General features: G+C 49.3%; 8 protein-coding genes across 8 annotated transcripts; 4 read left to right on the top strand and 4 right to left on the bottom strand.

Moving 5' to 3' along the window:
• Window positions 1–30: 30 nt before the first annotated feature.
• On the bottom strand, window positions 31–1,555 carry FPRO_12806 (uncharacterized protein; the record flags this gene model as incomplete). Its single annotated transcript, XM_031223363.1, has 3 exons — window positions 31–1,032; window positions 1,085–1,243; window positions 1,304–1,555. The coding sequence occupies 3 exons, from the start codon at window positions 1,553–1,555 to the stop codon at window positions 31–33; spliced, it is 1,413 nt and encodes a 470-aa protein (XP_031088729.1).
• Window positions 1,556–3,017: 1,462 nt separating this feature from the next.
• FPRO_12805 (uncharacterized protein) lies at window positions 3,018–4,506 on the top strand (the record flags this gene model as incomplete). The annotated part of the gene is made up of 3 exons (XM_031223362.1): window positions 3,018–3,147; window positions 3,201–3,767; window positions 4,187–4,506. 3 exons carry the CDS (start codon window positions 3,018–3,020, stop codon window positions 4,504–4,506), a joined length of 1,017 nt encoding a protein of 338 aa, XP_031088728.1.
• Window positions 4,507–5,207: 701 nt separating this feature from the next.
• Window positions 5,208–6,710, top strand: FPRO_12804 (uncharacterized protein; the record flags this gene model as incomplete). Its single annotated transcript, XM_031223361.1, has 1 exon — window positions 5,208–6,710. One exon carries the CDS (start codon window positions 5,208–5,210, stop codon window positions 6,708–6,710), a length of 1,503 nt encoding a protein of 500 aa, XP_031088727.1.
• A 131-nt stretch (window positions 6,711–6,841) lies between these two features.
• Window positions 6,842–8,386, bottom strand: FPRO_12803 (uncharacterized protein; the record flags this gene model as incomplete). The annotated part of the gene is made up of 1 exon (XM_031223360.1): window positions 6,842–8,386. The coding sequence occupies one exon, from the start codon at window positions 8,384–8,386 to the stop codon at window positions 6,842–6,844; it is 1,545 nt and encodes a 514-aa protein (XP_031088726.1).
• Window positions 8,387–8,803: 417 nt separating this feature from the next.
• FPRO_12802 (uncharacterized protein) lies at window positions 8,804–10,573 on the bottom strand (the record flags this gene model as incomplete). Its single annotated transcript, XM_031223358.1, has 1 exon — window positions 8,804–10,573. One exon carries the CDS (start codon window positions 10,571–10,573, stop codon window positions 8,804–8,806), a length of 1,770 nt encoding a protein of 589 aa, XP_031088725.1.
• A 2,103-nt stretch (window positions 10,574–12,676) lies between these two features.
• On the top strand, window positions 12,677–14,175 carry FPRO_12801 (putative acetylglutamate kinase/N-acetyl-gamma-glutamyl-phosphate reductase precursor (ARG-6); the record flags this gene model as incomplete). The annotated part of the gene is made up of 7 exons (XM_031223357.1): window positions 12,677–13,397; window positions 13,483–13,539; window positions 13,589–13,664; window positions 13,713–13,847; window positions 13,897–13,977; window positions 14,025–14,074; window positions 14,123–14,175. 7 exons carry the CDS (start codon window positions 12,677–12,679, stop codon window positions 14,173–14,175), a joined length of 1,173 nt encoding a protein of 390 aa, XP_031088724.1.
• A 367-nt stretch (window positions 14,176–14,542) lies between these two features.
• Window positions 14,543–15,319, bottom strand: FPRO_12800 (uncharacterized protein; the record flags this gene model as incomplete). Its single annotated transcript, XM_031223356.1, has 1 exon — window positions 14,543–15,319. One exon carries the CDS (start codon window positions 15,317–15,319, stop codon window positions 14,543–14,545), a length of 777 nt encoding a protein of 258 aa, XP_031088723.1.
• A 1,307-nt stretch (window positions 15,320–16,626) lies between these two features.
• Window positions 16,627–17,254, top strand: FPRO_12799 (uncharacterized protein; the record flags this gene model as incomplete). Its single annotated transcript, XM_031223355.1, has 2 exons — window positions 16,627–17,104; window positions 17,157–17,254. The coding sequence occupies 2 exons, from the start codon at window positions 16,627–16,629 to the stop codon at window positions 17,252–17,254; spliced, it is 576 nt and encodes a 191-aa protein (XP_031088722.1).
• Between the last annotated feature and the right edge of the window lie 411 nt (window positions 17,255–17,665).

The following is a 17,665-nucleotide window of genomic DNA, read 5'->3' as shown; positions in this document are numbered from 1 at the left end:
AAACCCAAGAATAAAACATCCACCAAACTATTACATATTGCATGCCCCCTTGTCGAGTTGCTTCTCCCACTCATCACCCTCAAACCGTGATAGAAGAGCCTGATGATCCTCCAAATGCCTCTCCTGCATATCCACAAACTCCCTCCTCATATACGCCGCCTTCACCTCCTCCTCAATCACCTTTCCCTCCTCTAAAACCTTCTTCACTACCCTCTCAAGTTCGGAGAAAACCTGGTTGACAGAATCTAGCGATTCACTGGCTTTGCGCTTCCTGCTCTGCGCCTCCACGAGGTTGTCCTTTTCAGGTTTCCATGTGGCCTCACTCGGGGCTTTGTACTTCTCCGTGGCGATCGCGAAGTTGAGATCCTGCGGGAACTCCGAGAGCCATTTGTTGACCCTTCGCTCGTCATCTTTGAGCTTTGATTCGAGCTCTGTGCACGCCTTCTCGTATTCCTCGTGCTCCCTAGCCCGTGATGCTCGCTCTGTCCGACACTTCTCCAGATCATCCTTCTTATTTTCGATGACCTCGTTATGCTCTCCGCGCTCCTTGCGGCGCTCATTGAGTTCTTGCTGAAGATTCGTCACCGACGGAAGTCCCAGGTTCAAGATGGAAGAGGTAGCCTCCTCCAACTTCTCATTGACGTCAAATGCCATATGTTCGGCCGGATCAAGGCGTCTGCGTTTTCGGTTTCCTGCGATAGGCGTCTTGTTACCAAAGATGTCCATTTCGTCACATGAGGGACGCTCCCAAACTTTCTGAACACTGTTTTTGGGGGTTCTGGCAGGGGTTCTCATACCCTCGGCTCCCTTGTCCGCAGAAGAGATAGAGGTTCCCCTCCTTGCAGGTGTTCTTCCTGGGGGAGGGTAACGAGGCTGTGTTGCATGTAAAGCAGCCTTGATCTTCTTCACGTAATAACCGCCCCAAAAGCTATCCGTTGACCGCAAAGGCTTACGGGCAATGAAGTCCAAGGCTCCCATAACGGCATACACGCCTGTTACATTCTGGTCCGACGGTTGTATTGTCGGTCCCGCCTAGACCGTCAAAGTTAATCTTGGGTGGACTTGGTTCCATGAAGGGACTTACTTCGTGAGTGAACTTCAACTCCACGTTTGAGCCATATTGCTCGACCCAGGAGCGAATCTTGTCGCCCACCTCCGTATGCCTACCCTTGTGCTGACGCGGATCCGGATCATAGTGTTGAGCCGTGACGACAGATTTCCCCGGATGCTCCTTTCTCGGACCCTGAGAAGAAACGCATAGGACTGTCCAGTGACCCGTTTTATGGTGCTATAAAGGTGCCACAAAGTCCGAGATTGCATAGTCAAATGGCTTTGTGTCCACAGTGCTTGAGGGCTGAATGGGTAAACCGGTCGGAGAGCCATTTCTGAGCAGCTCTATCAAGCAATCAAAGCTATCTTGAGTTAGTTCCTTATGGTCCTCAATCTGTCGTAAGCATTTATGAACCAATTGGTCCGGTTTCAAAGACTCCTGGGTCCTCAGACTTTCGCTGGGTGGCCTCTCTGTGCCACGATTTTGTGTCCTCAGCAACGGCATCGTGGTACGAGGGGTATAGAATTTTTCGTCAGTTTCCAACAGAGTATCCGGCGATGTTTGTGAGAATAAAGGTATAGCAAATTTAATCGAAGAACTTGTTGCGTTTCCCATATCGAATGATGCCACGCCGAAGTAGGGCTATACGGAAAATATATAGACATGCTAATCATAATAAATCCACAGATGCTAAAGACCTTGTCAGTTTCCCAAGGATGATAGCAAAACATCAGCACCCAGCCGTTAAAAGAGGGCTGTTTTGATCACGGACTGATAGATGGAGAGGACGCTAACGCAGACAGCCGCGGCTACAAGGACAAGCTCTACGGATTCTATTCTATTTTATCTGCGATTGGTTGGCTAATGTGAATGTTCCTGGTGAATCTTGGCCTCAGTATATTCTTCCTGCATAGAGTGGTGGAGCGAGCATTCTGCAATACGTTAATGGAATACTGATGCTTCTGACTGCGGCAGTGAAGTGAGAAACCCGCTGTCTTGGTTACATCACGGGATTGGTTAAAGAAAGATACGCCGTTGGGATTTTGCTGTTGGTAGTCAGCCGTTTGCTATTGCAGAACCGGGTACCTGGTCCCTTCACTTACAAGGATATTCTCGCTGTGGAGGTTAACCTGGCACTTCGTTCAAGAACGAAGTACGTACTTTAGCTTCCCTAGCTCATAAGGCGTTTGGTAATTCATCTGTCGCTTGTCTTCACTGGTGAACTTGTAAGCTCAATCTGATTCTCTCTTCACCGCAAAAATAAGTCGATGCAATGGAGCGTGCCGTTTGGCGTGGCATGTAAGTAACCATGCCTGAATATGAAGAATCTTGAGACGTGGCTTGTGAGAGGCGGATGCACGGGTCGGCCGTTACACTAACGGCTTGAGAATGAAAGTAGCGGTTAAGTTGGCGGGTGAGACAAGACCACACGTCAACTCCAATTACTACAAGGATGAGCTTCAGAAGACACTGAGAATACCAGTGGCTCTGAGATAGAAAGAAATAAAGTACGAAAGTCTCTGGGATAAGTCAATGGGATTGGGTGATCTAGCAAACGAGCCGACGCTGAAGCCACTGACAAACAACCACGCGAGATGGCTTAGGAATTTGAACCAACGAGAAAGAGGAATGACCTATGTGGCAGTGGAATGTCTGATATTATTCTATATGTATGAAAAGACCAAGAGCTGGATTAAAGTCTGATATAGCGCCTTTTACAGTAGACTAGCAGATACTTAGAGGCCACGAGAAGTCTGGATGCTCGTTTTAGTACGATAACAAGGGACGGGTTATCCTCACTGCTGCTGTACTTGAGATAGATGTAATTCCGTTACGGGATGATACAGTAACTTCATTCTGCTCCTCACGATCTGAAAAGAAAGTTACAAGTCATCATGAAGAGTCCAATCATCCTAACGCAGTCCTGGGGGCCAGTGGTGCTCTCTCACGGGCAGACCATGGAGCTATGAACCTGGATACATGGTGTGTTACGTACCTGTCTACCTACCTTGTTCCTGTAGCAAATCTTGGTCAATCAACGGGAGCATCTTCTTTACAACCGACTTTTGCTGGAAACAGCTCAGTACCCGTGACACGTTAGTGGCCTGAACAACTAAGGGAGTCTGTAGTTTAACTGACTGTGTAACAGAAACAGAGTCCCAGAGCGTGCTGGCGTCTGATACGTCGGTTACAACTTCTGCTACATCTTCAGAAGCTCAATCGGGCTCAGAAACAGGGTCATTTGTTCCAACGACCGGAACTCTGACCGACCAAATCACCACCTCATCAGGATCTATCATTAGCAGCGATGCCCTCACTACCTCAACAGGCATAATAGAACCACCAGGCCGCCCCGTGATATTCCTCATCTCCGCTCCCAAACCCCGCAAACGACAAAACACAGACAAAGGTTTCGTCGGAAACAACAATCCATCAATTTGCACCTTTGCTCAAAGTTTCAACCTCGCTGAAGAGCAGCTCTTCATAGGAGGAGTTCCATTATTCTACGACGGTGAAGATTACAAGGAGCTTGCTGCGGGACCTTCGCCTCCGGCAGGTGCTGTTACGAGACTCTTCACTGCAGCTGGTCGGTCGCTGCAGGTGGATTTGCCTGGTCGTGATGTAGGATTCTGTCAAGCGAGGGATGGGAGGGTTTATGTAATTTTTGCGAGTGGACCGGTTGGATGTGAGGCTGTGACTTTGGAGGTTTATGATGGTAAGTTGAGTTTGAAGTGTTGATGTGAGGTTGGTGCTGATTTAGGATTAGAGAGACAGTGTTAGAATGGGAGACTTGTTGGCGTTGATACGACTTCGAGCGTCGACGGTTCTACAATAACGGAGACCACTTCATTGAGTTCCGAAAGCATCGCTTCGTCGAGAAATGTCGTTCAGACCCTATCTGCCGGCCCAGCTTCGCAAACAACCGAGCCCGAAGCATCTACAGTAGCTTCTTCCGGCGCGACCGAGTCCACCCCAATTAGTTTAACAACCAGCATCGCCGTGTCGGAAGTCTCTACACTGTCCCCAGTATCATCTTCGGTTCTTGAAGAATCCACCAGCAATGAAGTGATCCCAAGTATCACGCCTTCGTCCCTAAGCACATCTACTGAGGCAGAAGAGTTAACTTCAATGGAGCCAACGTCACACGCTCTTCAGAGACAACGGAGGCTGCTGAGAGTAGCTCCGAGGAGAGTACCTCAGCTGCCACGACTAAAACTACGACTGAAGCTGGACAGTTCACCACTGAGGACGAAACGACTGTAGAGGCTGCTATTGAGAGCGAGACTACCACCGCCGAGGCTGCAACTACGACAGATACAACGACTGCCGTTTTTACCACTCAAGAGAGCTCAACTGTAGCCACAACTGCTGAAGAGACGACCACCGAAGACCTTACAACCATCGAGTCAACAATTGACACTCCAACAACAACGACAACACAACCTCTGCCCTAACCTGCACTGATGTAAACGGCTACACGTCGATCGACGAGTTCACCGCAGAAAGCTACATAGAGTGCATAGAAGCATGCTCTGTGTATGTGGGGTGCGCGGGCATAGAGTTCCTCAAGAGCTGGGGATACTGTTGTTTGTTCAATGCTTCGTCCGGGTCGTCTACTGATTACGCCATTGCTCTTGTGCAGCCTTACTCCGTAAGGAGGAGATGATTGACAGGGGTTTGGCCGTTGGATTGTGGGGTTGATTGACAGGGGATAACATAACACTCTTACTGCTGTGCTTTGTGAACACTGCTGTACATAATCTGCTTTGATCTGTAATTTTGCGACGGCTACATTTCAATTCAATATAACTACATCATATTACATAACTAAGGCAACCTTTCTTGAACCGTTCTCATCTATAACCCCCAATGTCGAATCCGATTACCAAGCGACGGGCCGCGCGGTTCATCGCCAAACCCTCCGATTCGACTAACCCATGATAGACTGAAACTCCGCTACCAAAGTCCGCTTATTCCTTATTAATCCACCAACATACTCTATGATGTCGACCGATCGCCCGAAATATCCGAAATGATATACTTCCTCCTTCTTTCCCTCTGTCCTTTCCTTTATTCATATCCTCTCTTACCGGTTAGCGAATATCTCCCCCGAGTATAGCATCCAGTCCCAGATGAATGCGACAACACCATAACCATGCCGTCAGCACAATCCTCCCACGATGATCCAACCGACCGACGTCCCGACGTCAGCTACGGCTCCTTTCCGTCTGACACTCCCCAACCCTCAAAGCCAACACAACCCTCCACACGCGCCCTCGCACCCGACCTCCTCCGTGGCCTCCTCATGCTGCTCATGGCCATGGACCACATGGCCCTCGCCCTAAACACCTGGGCCCACGGCACAGGCCGGGAGACAGAAATGGACGGCGTGCCTATAAAGCGCTGGAACCGCACGCCCGCCTATATCATCCGAACACTGACGCACCTCTGCGCACCGGGGTTCACAATGTTGCTGGGAATAGGCGTGGTGTACCTGGGACGATCGCGGAAGAAGCTGGGCTGGTCGAGTGGTCGTATTGCGAGGTACTTCTTCATAAGGGCTTTTGTTCTCACGGCTGTGAATGTGGTGCTGGGATGGGTTATCACGGTGGGAAAAGTGTGGTTTATGAATTTTGTGCTGTTTTCGTTGGCGGTGGATTATTTACTTGCGGGATTGCTTTGGGTTGCTATGGACTTTACGGAACCTTGGCTTGCAAAGCAAATTCCTAGTAAATCCTCCGATGAGAGTGAAGCACTGCTCGGAGGAAGAGAATCCTCAGAGCTTGGAGAGACTATATCTTGGCACGTACACAATGCGCTGCTTGCGGTGTTGGGTGTGGTGACGATTTGGTGGAATATCTGGCTCTCACCTACACACGGCCACTGTACCGTGGACGACCATTCATCTTCTCTGACAATTCTCTCAGCTGGCCAGCCTGGTTCAGTAGACAGTCCTGCTATTTCTCACAATCCCTGGTTCGGAATCTGGTTCTGGACTACTTTGACGGAGCGCGTTCAATCGGTGTTTCCACCCATGGCTTGGGTATCGTTCGCGATACTGGGCCTTTTATACGCACGCATTGACGTTGCGCGAACGTGGAACTCTCGTGTCGCAGCGCTGTGCAACACCGCCGCTGGAATATTCTTCCTCATTATCTTTGTCCTCACACGTGTGTTACACTTTGGAAATCTCTCCGAGGGCTGTCTCCAAACACCTGAGCACATCGCGCATCCCGACCAGAACCAATATCTCGTCTCAGTGCAGTCCTTCTTCTACATAATGAAATACCCCCCCGACGTTGCTTTCTGGGCCTTCACCTTGGCCGGAAACCTGTTCTTGCTGGCTGTTTTCGGTGGTATTCCTACCAGTGTTGCTAAGCGCTTCACGATGCTATTGGACTTTGGTAGAGCGGCGTTGTTCTTCTACCTTGCGCATTTGTTCTTTGTCTTTATCTTTGGTGGAGTCATGGTTGGTTGGTTTGGCCATGAAACTGAGAACCATGGACAGATGGATCCGGACTCCAAGCGAGGTATTGACAATGTTTTTGCGTACCTTGCTATTTGGGGGCTGTCGATGTTGTTGCTGTGGCCTTTGGTGAGGTGGTATGGCAGATTTAAGGCCACCAAGCCAGCTGACTCTATCTGGAGGTTTTTCTAGACCTTTCTGTATAATTACTGTTGTAAAAATAGGATAGACTTTGTATAAAACGAATTCAAGATCAATTATCATAAATAAGCAAATGAACTGCATTCTCTAGTATATGCCACGAGTCCCTCATCCACCAGTCGTCAGCTTACCGTATTATCCCCAATGGATCTAAAAATCGGACAGAAATTTATGGAGTCCTCGAATAATTCCCCTGTTCCGTCTCGATTCCTCACGCTCATCTTAGACCTGTCACTTACATCCTCACGCGTCTCAGTACTTCGAGACCGAGACCGACGACGATGATACGACTGCTTGTCATAGTCCTTGTAATGAGTAATGCCATCTCTCAGACCCCTCAAACTCTTGCCAAAGTGCTTAAGATTATACAAATCCCTGATGAGCTGCTCGACCCCGTCTTGAGTTAGAAGCGCCTCCGTATGGTCACGAGGAGTATGCATGTTTTCCTGGATCGTCTTGACTAGCTCGAGATGCCTATCTCTGTCATCTGTCAAACCCTTAAGCTTTATCTTGTTCACATCAACGTTTATTTTGTTGTTCTTTCCGTACTGGATCTTGCCTGTCTCAATCTTGATGAATTGGTCGTAATACTTCTCAGTCGCATCATTAAAGGCATTGGCAGAATGCTCTCTCAGATATGCAACAAACTGCGCCGTGGCCTTTCGTAGCTGTTTCTGTTCACTTCGGTATTCCCTCTCAAGCTGTTGAACTCGCTCTATACCCTCTTGTCGTAGGGCCATATCGCTTGCGTTGTCTTGGAGGCGTCGCTCAACGTCTTTATCCTTGACCCTGACCTTGCTCTCGGTCAGTTCGTAGAAGAAATGCATGTGCTCCTGCCAACTATGCTTGCAACTTCTACAACTCTTGTCTTTGGTCTCCTTGAAAGCCTTGCATTTGATGAGTTCTGGATGGCCCACATATTCTTCGGTTACACCTGGTAGCCTGCAATCTTCGTGACAGATTGACCTGTAGAACGTGACAACCTCGCCGCTGGAATTGGACTTGAACTCGCAGCAGTGCTTGTTCTTGCACACAGTCCGAGGCTTATCGAGCTTTGTAGGAACAACCTTGATCCTTTCTAGATGAAGTCTCTTTCGTAGTTCATCTCCCGTCAGACGCATATCATTCAACTCCGCCCTCTTTTCTTCCAGAAGGCTCAAATTCTTTCTGATCTCCTGGGAGACCTCAAACATGGGAATCATCAAATGACCAAGCGCTTCGCGTGCGCCCTCCATGGTGAGAGTTTGCCTGATCTCATGTGGTTTGAGGTTGTCTATGTACGAAAGAAGCCTTAAAGTTTCTGCTCTCGATCTATCCCAACTCTCGCGGGAGCTTCTCTCGCCTTGGCCTTTGACAGCGTGAAAGTACGCAGCCAGGTAATGGAAGCTTTTCGCATCAAAGCTGTACGTGTTTACGCGGCTTACTGTTAGGTCAACAGTTGTGTTGCCTTTCAGGAAGCGTTGAAGCGGCCCGAGAGCATCCCCTGGAGCATAGTTGGAGATGAGGGTATGTGTGAATCCAAAGACGACGTTTGCAACAGCACTGCGATGGAGATGGGACAATAGCTCCTCGAAGCAGAAATGAATTGTGGGAGTCAGACGTGCTTCGTTGGTCTTTACTAGGATCAATATTCCATGAAGCTCTTCATATCTTTTCAGAGTGTTCATGATGTCCTTGATGTTCTTGTTGTCTATTTCAGGACCTCGAGTGTCGCCAATACCTGGGGTATCAATTATTCAATATTTGGTATCGTTATACGTGACTCTGTAAACCGATGTCTTCTGTGTAGCTGAATCACCAGTGGTATCATCGTGTTCATCATCTCCAGAGCCAACGCGGATCGTCCGGTTCTCAAGGTCCTGATCTGGGTCCGATGAGTTCCAGTGACTGACTGAAAAGGAACAAGGGACCTTGTACTCTAGTTTTCGGGCTGACTTCGCCTCGTCGAAACTCTCAAATGTCAAGAAATTGACGAAGGAATTGATGAAAGTTGACTTGCCAACGCCAGTCTGTCCCAGAACCAGGATATTGCGACAATCAGGCCGACTTGATCTTGCCAAAAGTCGATGAAGCTCATCCGAGTGCTATCGATCAAAACCGCGCCCGTGCCTATCGCTATTGCATTTGAAGTCCCATGAGTCGTAAGTGGCTGAACCACAATCGCAGTAGATGCGGTCAGTCACTGTCGCAAACTCAAGAGGAGTGTCGCAATTGACGCAGGCCCATTCGCAACTCGAGTGAGAGCCACAAGATCTTCCGGGACAGGGGATTCTGACTGGACGGAGCTCCGCTGGTCTTTGTGTCTCAAAATCCATCTCGTCCGGATCGCAACGAGCGACACACCTCTGTGGCACTTGCTGGTGCCCCGATTGCCTGATCGGAAGCCTTCGTTCTGCTGACCTCTCTCGATACTCCGAAACTTCAATCACTGGCTTTGGAATCGTTCGTATTGGGCCAAAGATCGGGGCTTCCAACTCTCTGTACTCAGAAGGGGCATCGCAGTCGACTATAAACACCTGGTTGTGGTTTAGGGGGTTGTGAAGGAACTCCCTCAGAGCTGTGCATTGATCATTCCATGAACTTGAGCTCTTGAGCACGGCATTATTGAACAGGAATTGATATGGGGGAGGATCATGAGAAATAGTGCGTTCGTTGATGCAAGCCCCGTTGAAACCGATATATGTCGCTCCACTGTTGAGACATTGCTCGACGAATCTGAGCTTGTCGCTTTGCTGACCAGCGATCATAGAGATCTGCCGGGCAGACGATTCGTGATCTGCATGTAGGCACTCGAGACGATGTTCATGCACCGTGCCATCTTTGATACCTGCTGCAGTTCTCTGCAGTGTCATCTGGAGATCCTTCCGAGATGTCTCAAGCAAAACAATTGCTGCATCGACCTCGTCGATGTGACTCTTTGCAAGATATTGCTCCCGCCCCACGAGCGAGTGTCTATACTCTTCAAGCTTCTCTGTACAAGCATTCCAATCATCAAAAAGAGTAAAGACAGGGCCGATGTTGGTGATGGCTCTCAGGGCTTGGCGAGGTCCCCCACCGGGCATGAGATGGCGGAGGACTTGTATGGGATGCAAGGTGTACTCCAACGGGTATCCTGCTTCGTCAGGAGTATGTGTAATCTGCTGGGGGCCCAGCTGGACAAACCTGCACATGACAGGCAGGGTTTCTTTGCCAATACCACGATCCCTCTGGATGTCAGTATAGAGCTTGAACTCATAGTCGAGCTCGAGTCGCTGGCTTGCCTGATCATCGCTGAAGTCGAGCGAGTAAATGGAATTGACAATTGTGTTCAGCTCCATCAAGTCTCTCTGGAATGCGAGTTTCAGGGCTACTTTTTGACTTGGATCTGATATACGGTGCTTCATGGTCAGAATGTTCTGAAGTCCCCATTTGACACTGGTAACCACATGGGTGCTGCGAGGATCTGGCGGGAGAAACATTGCTGGAGCCCCTCCAGTTCTATACGCCCCCCTATTTATGTCTAGAACATCTTCATATGTATTGAAGAAATGACGGACTGCGCCGCAGAGTGTATTCTCACCCGCTATGCTGTCTTTCAGAAAGTTGGCAGATCTTTCGAGGTCGATTGAGCCAGATAGAATGCTTGCTGCGAGGTTGTCATCAACACGCATTGCTCTGAACCGACTCGCATGATCGGAACCTTCAGACATCCAGTTTTGGAGCTGGTTGGCGGGTGGGAGGATGCCTCGCAAGACAATTCCTCGTGGCAGATTCGGGGGCAAGATAGAAGACGGAAGGAATTGGTCAACCTGTGCATCATAAAGTGTGCCGATTGCGACCTTCTGGCCAAGTGCAGGTCTGATAATCTCAGCCATCTCGCCTCAAGGAAAGATGAAAGAATTTTGGGGTGAGTTGCTTGCGCCAGAAGAGTATAGAAGCGCTCGAAAGCTTGAGGAGAACCTCGCATCGTTCCCATAGCATCATAAATACTTCGATGAGGTCAAATTACCTGGCGGCCTGGTCGCCAATCCTCTCGCCTAGATGCGCCTGCTCAAAGGACAAGGCATCCTGACCACCATTGCGTGCAACATGACTACTGGAAGCCCGCTTGCCAGAAGGATACACCAAATTGACTGCCGCACCGTTGGACGTTGCACCACGACTGGTGTTTGTCACCGAGATAAGGCCTTTTCGCAGGCTCCTAGTATAGGTGGCCGCTATTGGATCGTTCACCATCGAGGCAAGACGCCCATGGCCTATCTGGTGAGGTTTTTCGAAAGCTTAGGTGACGTCGAGGTCGATGGCATACGGGTTGAAAAGACATTACACGGCAGTATACTTTTGAGATTGTGACAGGGTCATGATCCACGATGAGTGCCTCTTTCAACGACGTGAAGACAACGTGACTGGCATTTTGAGTAGACATCGGAGATTGACGGCATATTGAAAGTAACACCCCATCAGACAGTTCTAGAAGCGTCCAAGCTGTCCTGCGAAATCCCAGTTGTGTAAATTGAGGTAGTAGTATTGCTAGATGATTCCGTGACGCTCCGTTGCGTTTCTTTCTCGAGGGCCGTGAACAAACACCTAGCAGAGCTTCTGTTCCATAAAATGGCCTGATGGACAAGTAGGAGTGACTGCACTTTGCTGGTAGTACATGGGACACAAAACAGGAGCTGGAATAGAGTCCAGTTCACGCAGCCGTCCGACGCAGGCGCTGAAGGTTTTGGAAATTGCCCAAAAAATTAGCGATCTTCACCGGATTGGATGAACACATGCTCGGTCGGCTAAGCTATAACTAAAGAAAGATAAAACTTGAGTCCGAGTTCATGTAGAGGGATCATCAGATTCCCAGTACCTATCCAAGAGGCCTCTTTGTCGTCTGTTTAATCGACAATCAGGTGGTCCTTTGGCAACGGAACCTGAAGCCGTGATCTCTTCCTCATGACGAGCGGGCAAAGCCGAGAGAATTGTCCAATAGCGCATTATCTGGGTTTCGCTTGCGTGGAAAGCGTGAGCCGACACATTGATACATCGTTGGCCGGAATGGCGTGGTGTTAGATGCGGATGTAGAGGTTGAGATCATCGCCTAATTTGTCAAGGTTGTGCGTTTGTTAGCCTGAACAGAATGGAAAGAATTGACACAGTGGCCCTTCATCCGACGAGTGTTGTTTGTGTCGGCACCTCGCATCGTTTGTTGTTGACTTGCTTCCAAAATGAGCACAGGATCGAGGACGGTCATTACGCCATCCAGAACAACAATGAGCCCCCTTTACTGATGGATGTTACAAAGCAATAGACCGCCCAACACTTAAAATTGGTCATGGCACTTTTACCGCCAAATAGCCTTTCTTTCTCCATTCACCATATACCTACACTGATCTTGACCAAACGATGTCATCACGAGTGCATTCGTGAAACCTTTCGTCACTTCCATCCTCTTCTTGGCCCAACACACGATATTGAGATAGCTCCATGTTTCAAACGCCTCCCTTCATCACAGGAAAATTGTCCGTTGGCGTCTACCTTACTTCGCCGGCGCCATTGAAGCCATCATTTGACTTTTATTTAACGTCGAAGGCGCTGGTGCAACATCCAACAGCAACGTTCAGTTGAGTGACGTGAGGGCTCAAAGACAAGTCCTCATTATGTACATAACGTACGGAGCCAGAAAACTTTCAAATGGCACTGCACAATTGACCACATCAGCCTCTATCTCTTGCAACTGGGCAGTCTCCCCCCGTCAGTAGGTGCATATCGATCATGTCCCAACCTGATGAGTCAGCAACTTCCCCAGCGACCGACTTCGGCCGCGAATAGCCACACAAAACGGCAAACCCCACACCAACGTCAATTCGATCAAGGATTATTTTGTCGCATCTGAAATCTAAGCCCGCCAACAATCCCTTCATCACGACCCCTCATCCACCTCTACTACTCCCTGCAGTGGTCAATTGGGCTCGCTCCCTATCGGAATCATGCTGTCTGCTACCTCCTCCGCCCTGCGCACCAGCGCCCGCCGCGTTGCCCCCCGAGCCGCCGCCGTCTCGACCCTCGTTGCGCCCGTGCCCAAGATCTCCCTCGGCCGAAGCTTCACTGTCGCACAAGCTCGATGCCTCTCTTCTACCGGCCGTTTGTCCTACGCTATCCAGACCAACCCTAATCCTCCTCTGGGCATGAAGAATGCTTCCAACGATTCTCCCTCAAGAATTGGCCTCATTGGAGCTCGTGGCTACACTGGTCAGGCTCTTATCGATCTTCTGAACGAGCACCCCATGATGGATCTCCGACATGTTTCTTCCCGTGAACTTCAGGGTCAGGAGTTGAAGGGCTACAGCAAGCGAAAGATCATCTATGAGAGTCTGTCTCCTGAGGAGGTTGCCCAGCTCGATAAGGACGGCAAGGTCGATGCCTGGATTCTGGCGCTCCCCAATGCTGTCTGCCAGCCCTTCGTTGAGGCTCTCGGCGACAGCAAGAGCCTGATTGTCGATCTCTCCGCCGATTATCGTTTCGATGAGGACCAAAAGACCTGGAAGTACGGTCTTTGCGAGCTTCAGCCCAGAAGCCAGCTTGCCACAGCTACAAGAATCTCCAACCCTGGCTGCTATGCCACTGGCTCTCAGCTTGCTTTGGCTCCTATTGTTGAGCACCTCGGTGGTATTCCCAGCATTTTCGGTGTCAGTGGTTACAGCGGAGCTGGTATGTCACAACTCGCGCGGATGCCGTGTCTTGCGCGTAGCAGAATGCAGGATAATCTGGACTCTGAAGGCTAACAGTGGAACAGGTACCAAGCCTTCTCCCAAGAACGACACCAACAACCTCAAGGACAACCTATTGCCCTGTAAGTGCAAAGAAATCAAACGCAGGAGAGAGCAAGCTGACTTGTAAAGACTCCCTCACGGGCCACATCCACGAGCGAGAGATTAGCCACCACCTCGGTACACCCGCTGCTTTCATGCCCCATGTGTAAGCATGCTACCTCTTCCACTACGTCACCAAAGACTGACAATACAGCGCCTCCTGGTTCCGCGGTATTCACCTGACTGTCAACATTCCCCTGAACAAGGAGATGACATCTCGTGACATCCGCCAGATCTACCAGGACCGATACGCCGGCGAGAAGCTCGTCAAGGTTGTCGGCGAAGCTCCGTACGTACCCCCAGGCGCTGTGTTATCGCAATGAACTAACGTCGTACAGTGTTGTCAAGGCCATCCAGGACAAGCACCACGTTGAGATTGGTGGCTTTGCTGTCGACAGCACCGGCAAGCGCGTCGTTGTGTAAGTCTCTCCATCCCAGATCCGATGCATCTACTAACTTGTTAAAGATGCGCCACCATCGACAACCTCCACAAGGGTGCCGCCACACAATGCCTCCGTAAGTCCCTTACCCAACTCCAGCACCACCTTTCTGACAATCTCGCAGAGAACATGAACCTCGCACTCGGATATGACGAATACCAGGGAATCCCCATCTAAGCCACCAACAACACGGCGCATTTGTCGCTCCGATATCCACCATAGAGTACAAGTTCAACACTCCACAGAGCAAGGGACGCGCCAATCTCGAAGCGGCCCAAGCAAAGTATTACATATCTGTACCAGAACTACAACCATAGCATGCTATACCAGTTGCGGAGAAGAGGAAAGCAAGCATATTTAGAACACTGTCACGTCTGGGGAAGAAGACGTTTTTTTGTTATGATACAAATACAATTCTAGATAGAGGCTAAATGATGATTAACAGCTACCTTTCCTGGACTCCGCGTGTATGCTCCCGATAAGTGAAAGTCTAGATAAAATACATGATTGTAAGAGAAACGTGGTGATACATAGTGAGAGTAGGTTATGTGCTCTTGGACTTCTTCTTGTCGTCAACCTTCTTGTCATCCTTTGAGCCCTTCTTCTTATCATCCTTCACCTTGGGTGTCTTGGTCGCATCATCACTACTCTTCGTCTTGGTAGTCTTTACCTTGGTAGTCTTGGTAGTCTTCTTATCATCATCATCCCCGGAGTGCTTCGACTTGCTAGTCTTTTTAGCATCATCGCTAGCTTTTGTCTTGGTGCTGTCCTCCTTCTTGGTCTTGGTGGTCTTCTTTGCATCATCGCTTGTCTTTGTCTTGGTGCTGTCTTCTTTCTTGGTCTTGGTCTTATCGTCCTTCTTCTTGTCCTCGTCCTTGTTCTTGCCGTTTTGCTTCTTGTTGTTAGTCTTGAAGTATTTGGTGTCATCCTCCTCCTCATCATCGCTGCCAGAGGTTTCTCCCTTCTTGAGAGTGCCGATCTTTGTGGCTGGGCGAGTGAAGATGGTAACTTCGGGGTCACCTTCAACACCATCATCGTAACTAGCGTCATCGTCGTCGTCGCGCCTGTCAAGGCCACGGCGTGATGTACCACCGGTCTTGGGGTTGATGAAGCCAGCGACGACAGCGTTTGACTTTGTACCGGAAGAAGAAGAACCAGCGGGTGAGAACTTGATCTTAGTGTCGGCAGCGTTCTTGTTGCCAGTCTTGTCATCTGGTCGAAGAGCATAGCCAGCCTTGGGTGCACCGCCAGGAGGAAGAACCCAAGCTTCAGCACCCAAAATGCCGCTGAGGCAGACTGTAAAAGCGAAAACAGGCTTCATTTTGAAGTTTTGAATGAAATGATATAGAGATAGGGAATAGAGCGAGTGTGTTTGAGTTGAAGTGTTTGTTGAACTGATCAAACCACAACCTTGCAAGACAGCAACCAGTACTTATACATCAATCATAGGCACGATGTGCTGAGATCTTAGCAACGAATTGATCATCCTTTGGGAAAAGTTAATCACCAATGCAGGAACGCTGATCAGGGCCGGGACTTGGCATGAGGCTTGTCCGATAAAACACGGTACCTTATTTGGTCTTGGCCGCAAGAGTCTAGCCACAGGTGATCTAGGCTATTAAATGCCTATGAACTTAGGAATGTGAATAGTTTACATACCAACTATGTATGTGGCGCGGGTCTGGGTTTAGTAGACAATGACAGTTAACTCTATTTAATGACCGATCAGCGCCATGTAGACATTCCTATCCCCATTTTGACCGTTCCTGGAGTCTATTTACTGAATTATTTGCATTGTTTTAATGATTTCTCGATTAGGTTGGCTTCTTCCGATCCGCCACAATGAGCGAGGCGAGAGTTACGTTCCTAGGCCCTCAGGGTCTAGAATGTTAGGGACCACGCGGGGATGCTAGTTCGATTAGAGGATCTGGATCAGTGTTTTAGCTTGGGGATGACAGGTGGATTATTAATGAGACAGGAAGCCTTGTTGCACGTGGGCAAAGCTTGGTGTTGTGTTGTGCCAAGTAAGGGACCAGACGGGAGTGCCTGGAGTGTCTCTGCAGCGCGCAATGGAATTACTTGGAGCTATTAAGTGCGAGGAATCCAGAGACCCTGACAGATGATTAGTTCTGTAAGATAGCAGATAAACTACCCCGAATGCAAGCGACTTGTAAGGACAACTTGTTTGTGCTAGCACTCCTGCATATCATTTGGGAGAGGCAGCTTTGTAGATAGCCCGTCTTGAACTCGTCTATACCTAAGGCATTACTTTTAATATAGCATGATTGCAGCTGTTAGATATTTATGAAGCGGTAATGGAAACTCATTTGTAGAATGTGGTATGCCTTGCGGCCTACCATCCGACCAAATTATGCGATGTTTGCGCTCTCATGGCCGCAACTTGGGCCAACATCAAGGCGCAGGCAATAAACGTAGCCAAAGGCTTTCAGCAGCGGTTACATCTCGATTGTGATTGATGCAGATGAGTGAATTGTGTGAGTGGTCGCGCACATGCAGGAGGCCTTCCATGCTGTCATCAGAATAAAACAGAGCCTCGCCCAACCAAACTCATCAGCATCATCTCCTCCTTACATCAACACCACCGACGCAAAAAGCACCTTCATCGAAATGAATCCACTCACCTCCATCATCTCTTGCCTCACCGGCCAAAGCGCCCCAACTCAATCATCTCGTCAGGTCAGCGAGATCAACACAAACTCAAAGCTCATCACCGCCCAACCAGTCCTCTACGCCGACGACGCAGCCTCTCAATTCGTAACCATTCTACAAACACACACCGGAACCCAAGCTCAACTTCATCGCCGTCTTGATGAAGTAGTTTCCACCACCGGCTGGACGTCAAGCCTCGCCGAAGCCATCGAGCGCAAGATCGAGAAGCTCTTAAAAGATGGCGCAGAGCTCGCCAAGCCCATGGCTGAAGCCGTAAAGAGAGCTACAAACACCGCTTTGGAGTTTGCGAAAGAACATCCTGTTTACGCTGGATTGATCGCAGCTGGTACCATTGTTGCTATCGGTGTTTTGGTGGAGTTTGAGCTCATTTGGGTGCTGAGAGCGCTGGGGTTCGATGAGATTGGGCCCAGAGTCGGTAAGTCATTTTGTTCGCGACTGAGGAAGAAACAAAAGCTAACGATTCTTAGGGAGCTTTGCCGCAAGATGGATGAGTAGCCTTGAGAAGGTGCCCAAGGGATCGATCTACTCGTATCTTCAGAGGCTGGGGATGAAGATTGCTAAGTGAAGTCGGGGTTGGAGATGGAAACAATTTGAGCAATACCCGTAACTGCCAAGTCGGTTCAGCGGAAGCATTTCCTTTTACTTATCAGTCAATTAACCGACAGTCATTTCCAAATAAGCGACATCTGGTATTCAATTAATTAGCTGTGCTGAGAATATGGCTGTATTGGCGCTGTTAAGCTTATTCCTTAGGCTTCATGTCAGCTGTCAACCATGCTCTGTCTAGTCACTTTCAAGATGCTTCAATGACCCTGAAAACTGTCGTGAATGATGTAAAAGCGCCCTCCAAAGATCAAACCCCGGACATTCACACCCGAAGATCGGCGAGAGGCATTATCACGACATTATCCCCCTCGCCCCCTCCAAATTTACCCCGCCATTCAAAAGAACCCCTCCCCCACGTCTCCAAGTGCAA

Source organism: Fusarium proliferatum (genome assembly GCF_900067095.1).
Source record: "Fusarium proliferatum ET1 genome assembly, contig: FPRO_scaffold013, whole genome shotgun sequence".
Lineage (NCBI taxonomy): Eukaryota > Fungi > Ascomycota > Sordariomycetes > Hypocreales > Nectriaceae > Fusarium > Fusarium proliferatum.
This window is presented reverse-complemented; position numbering and strand designations above follow the sequence as displayed.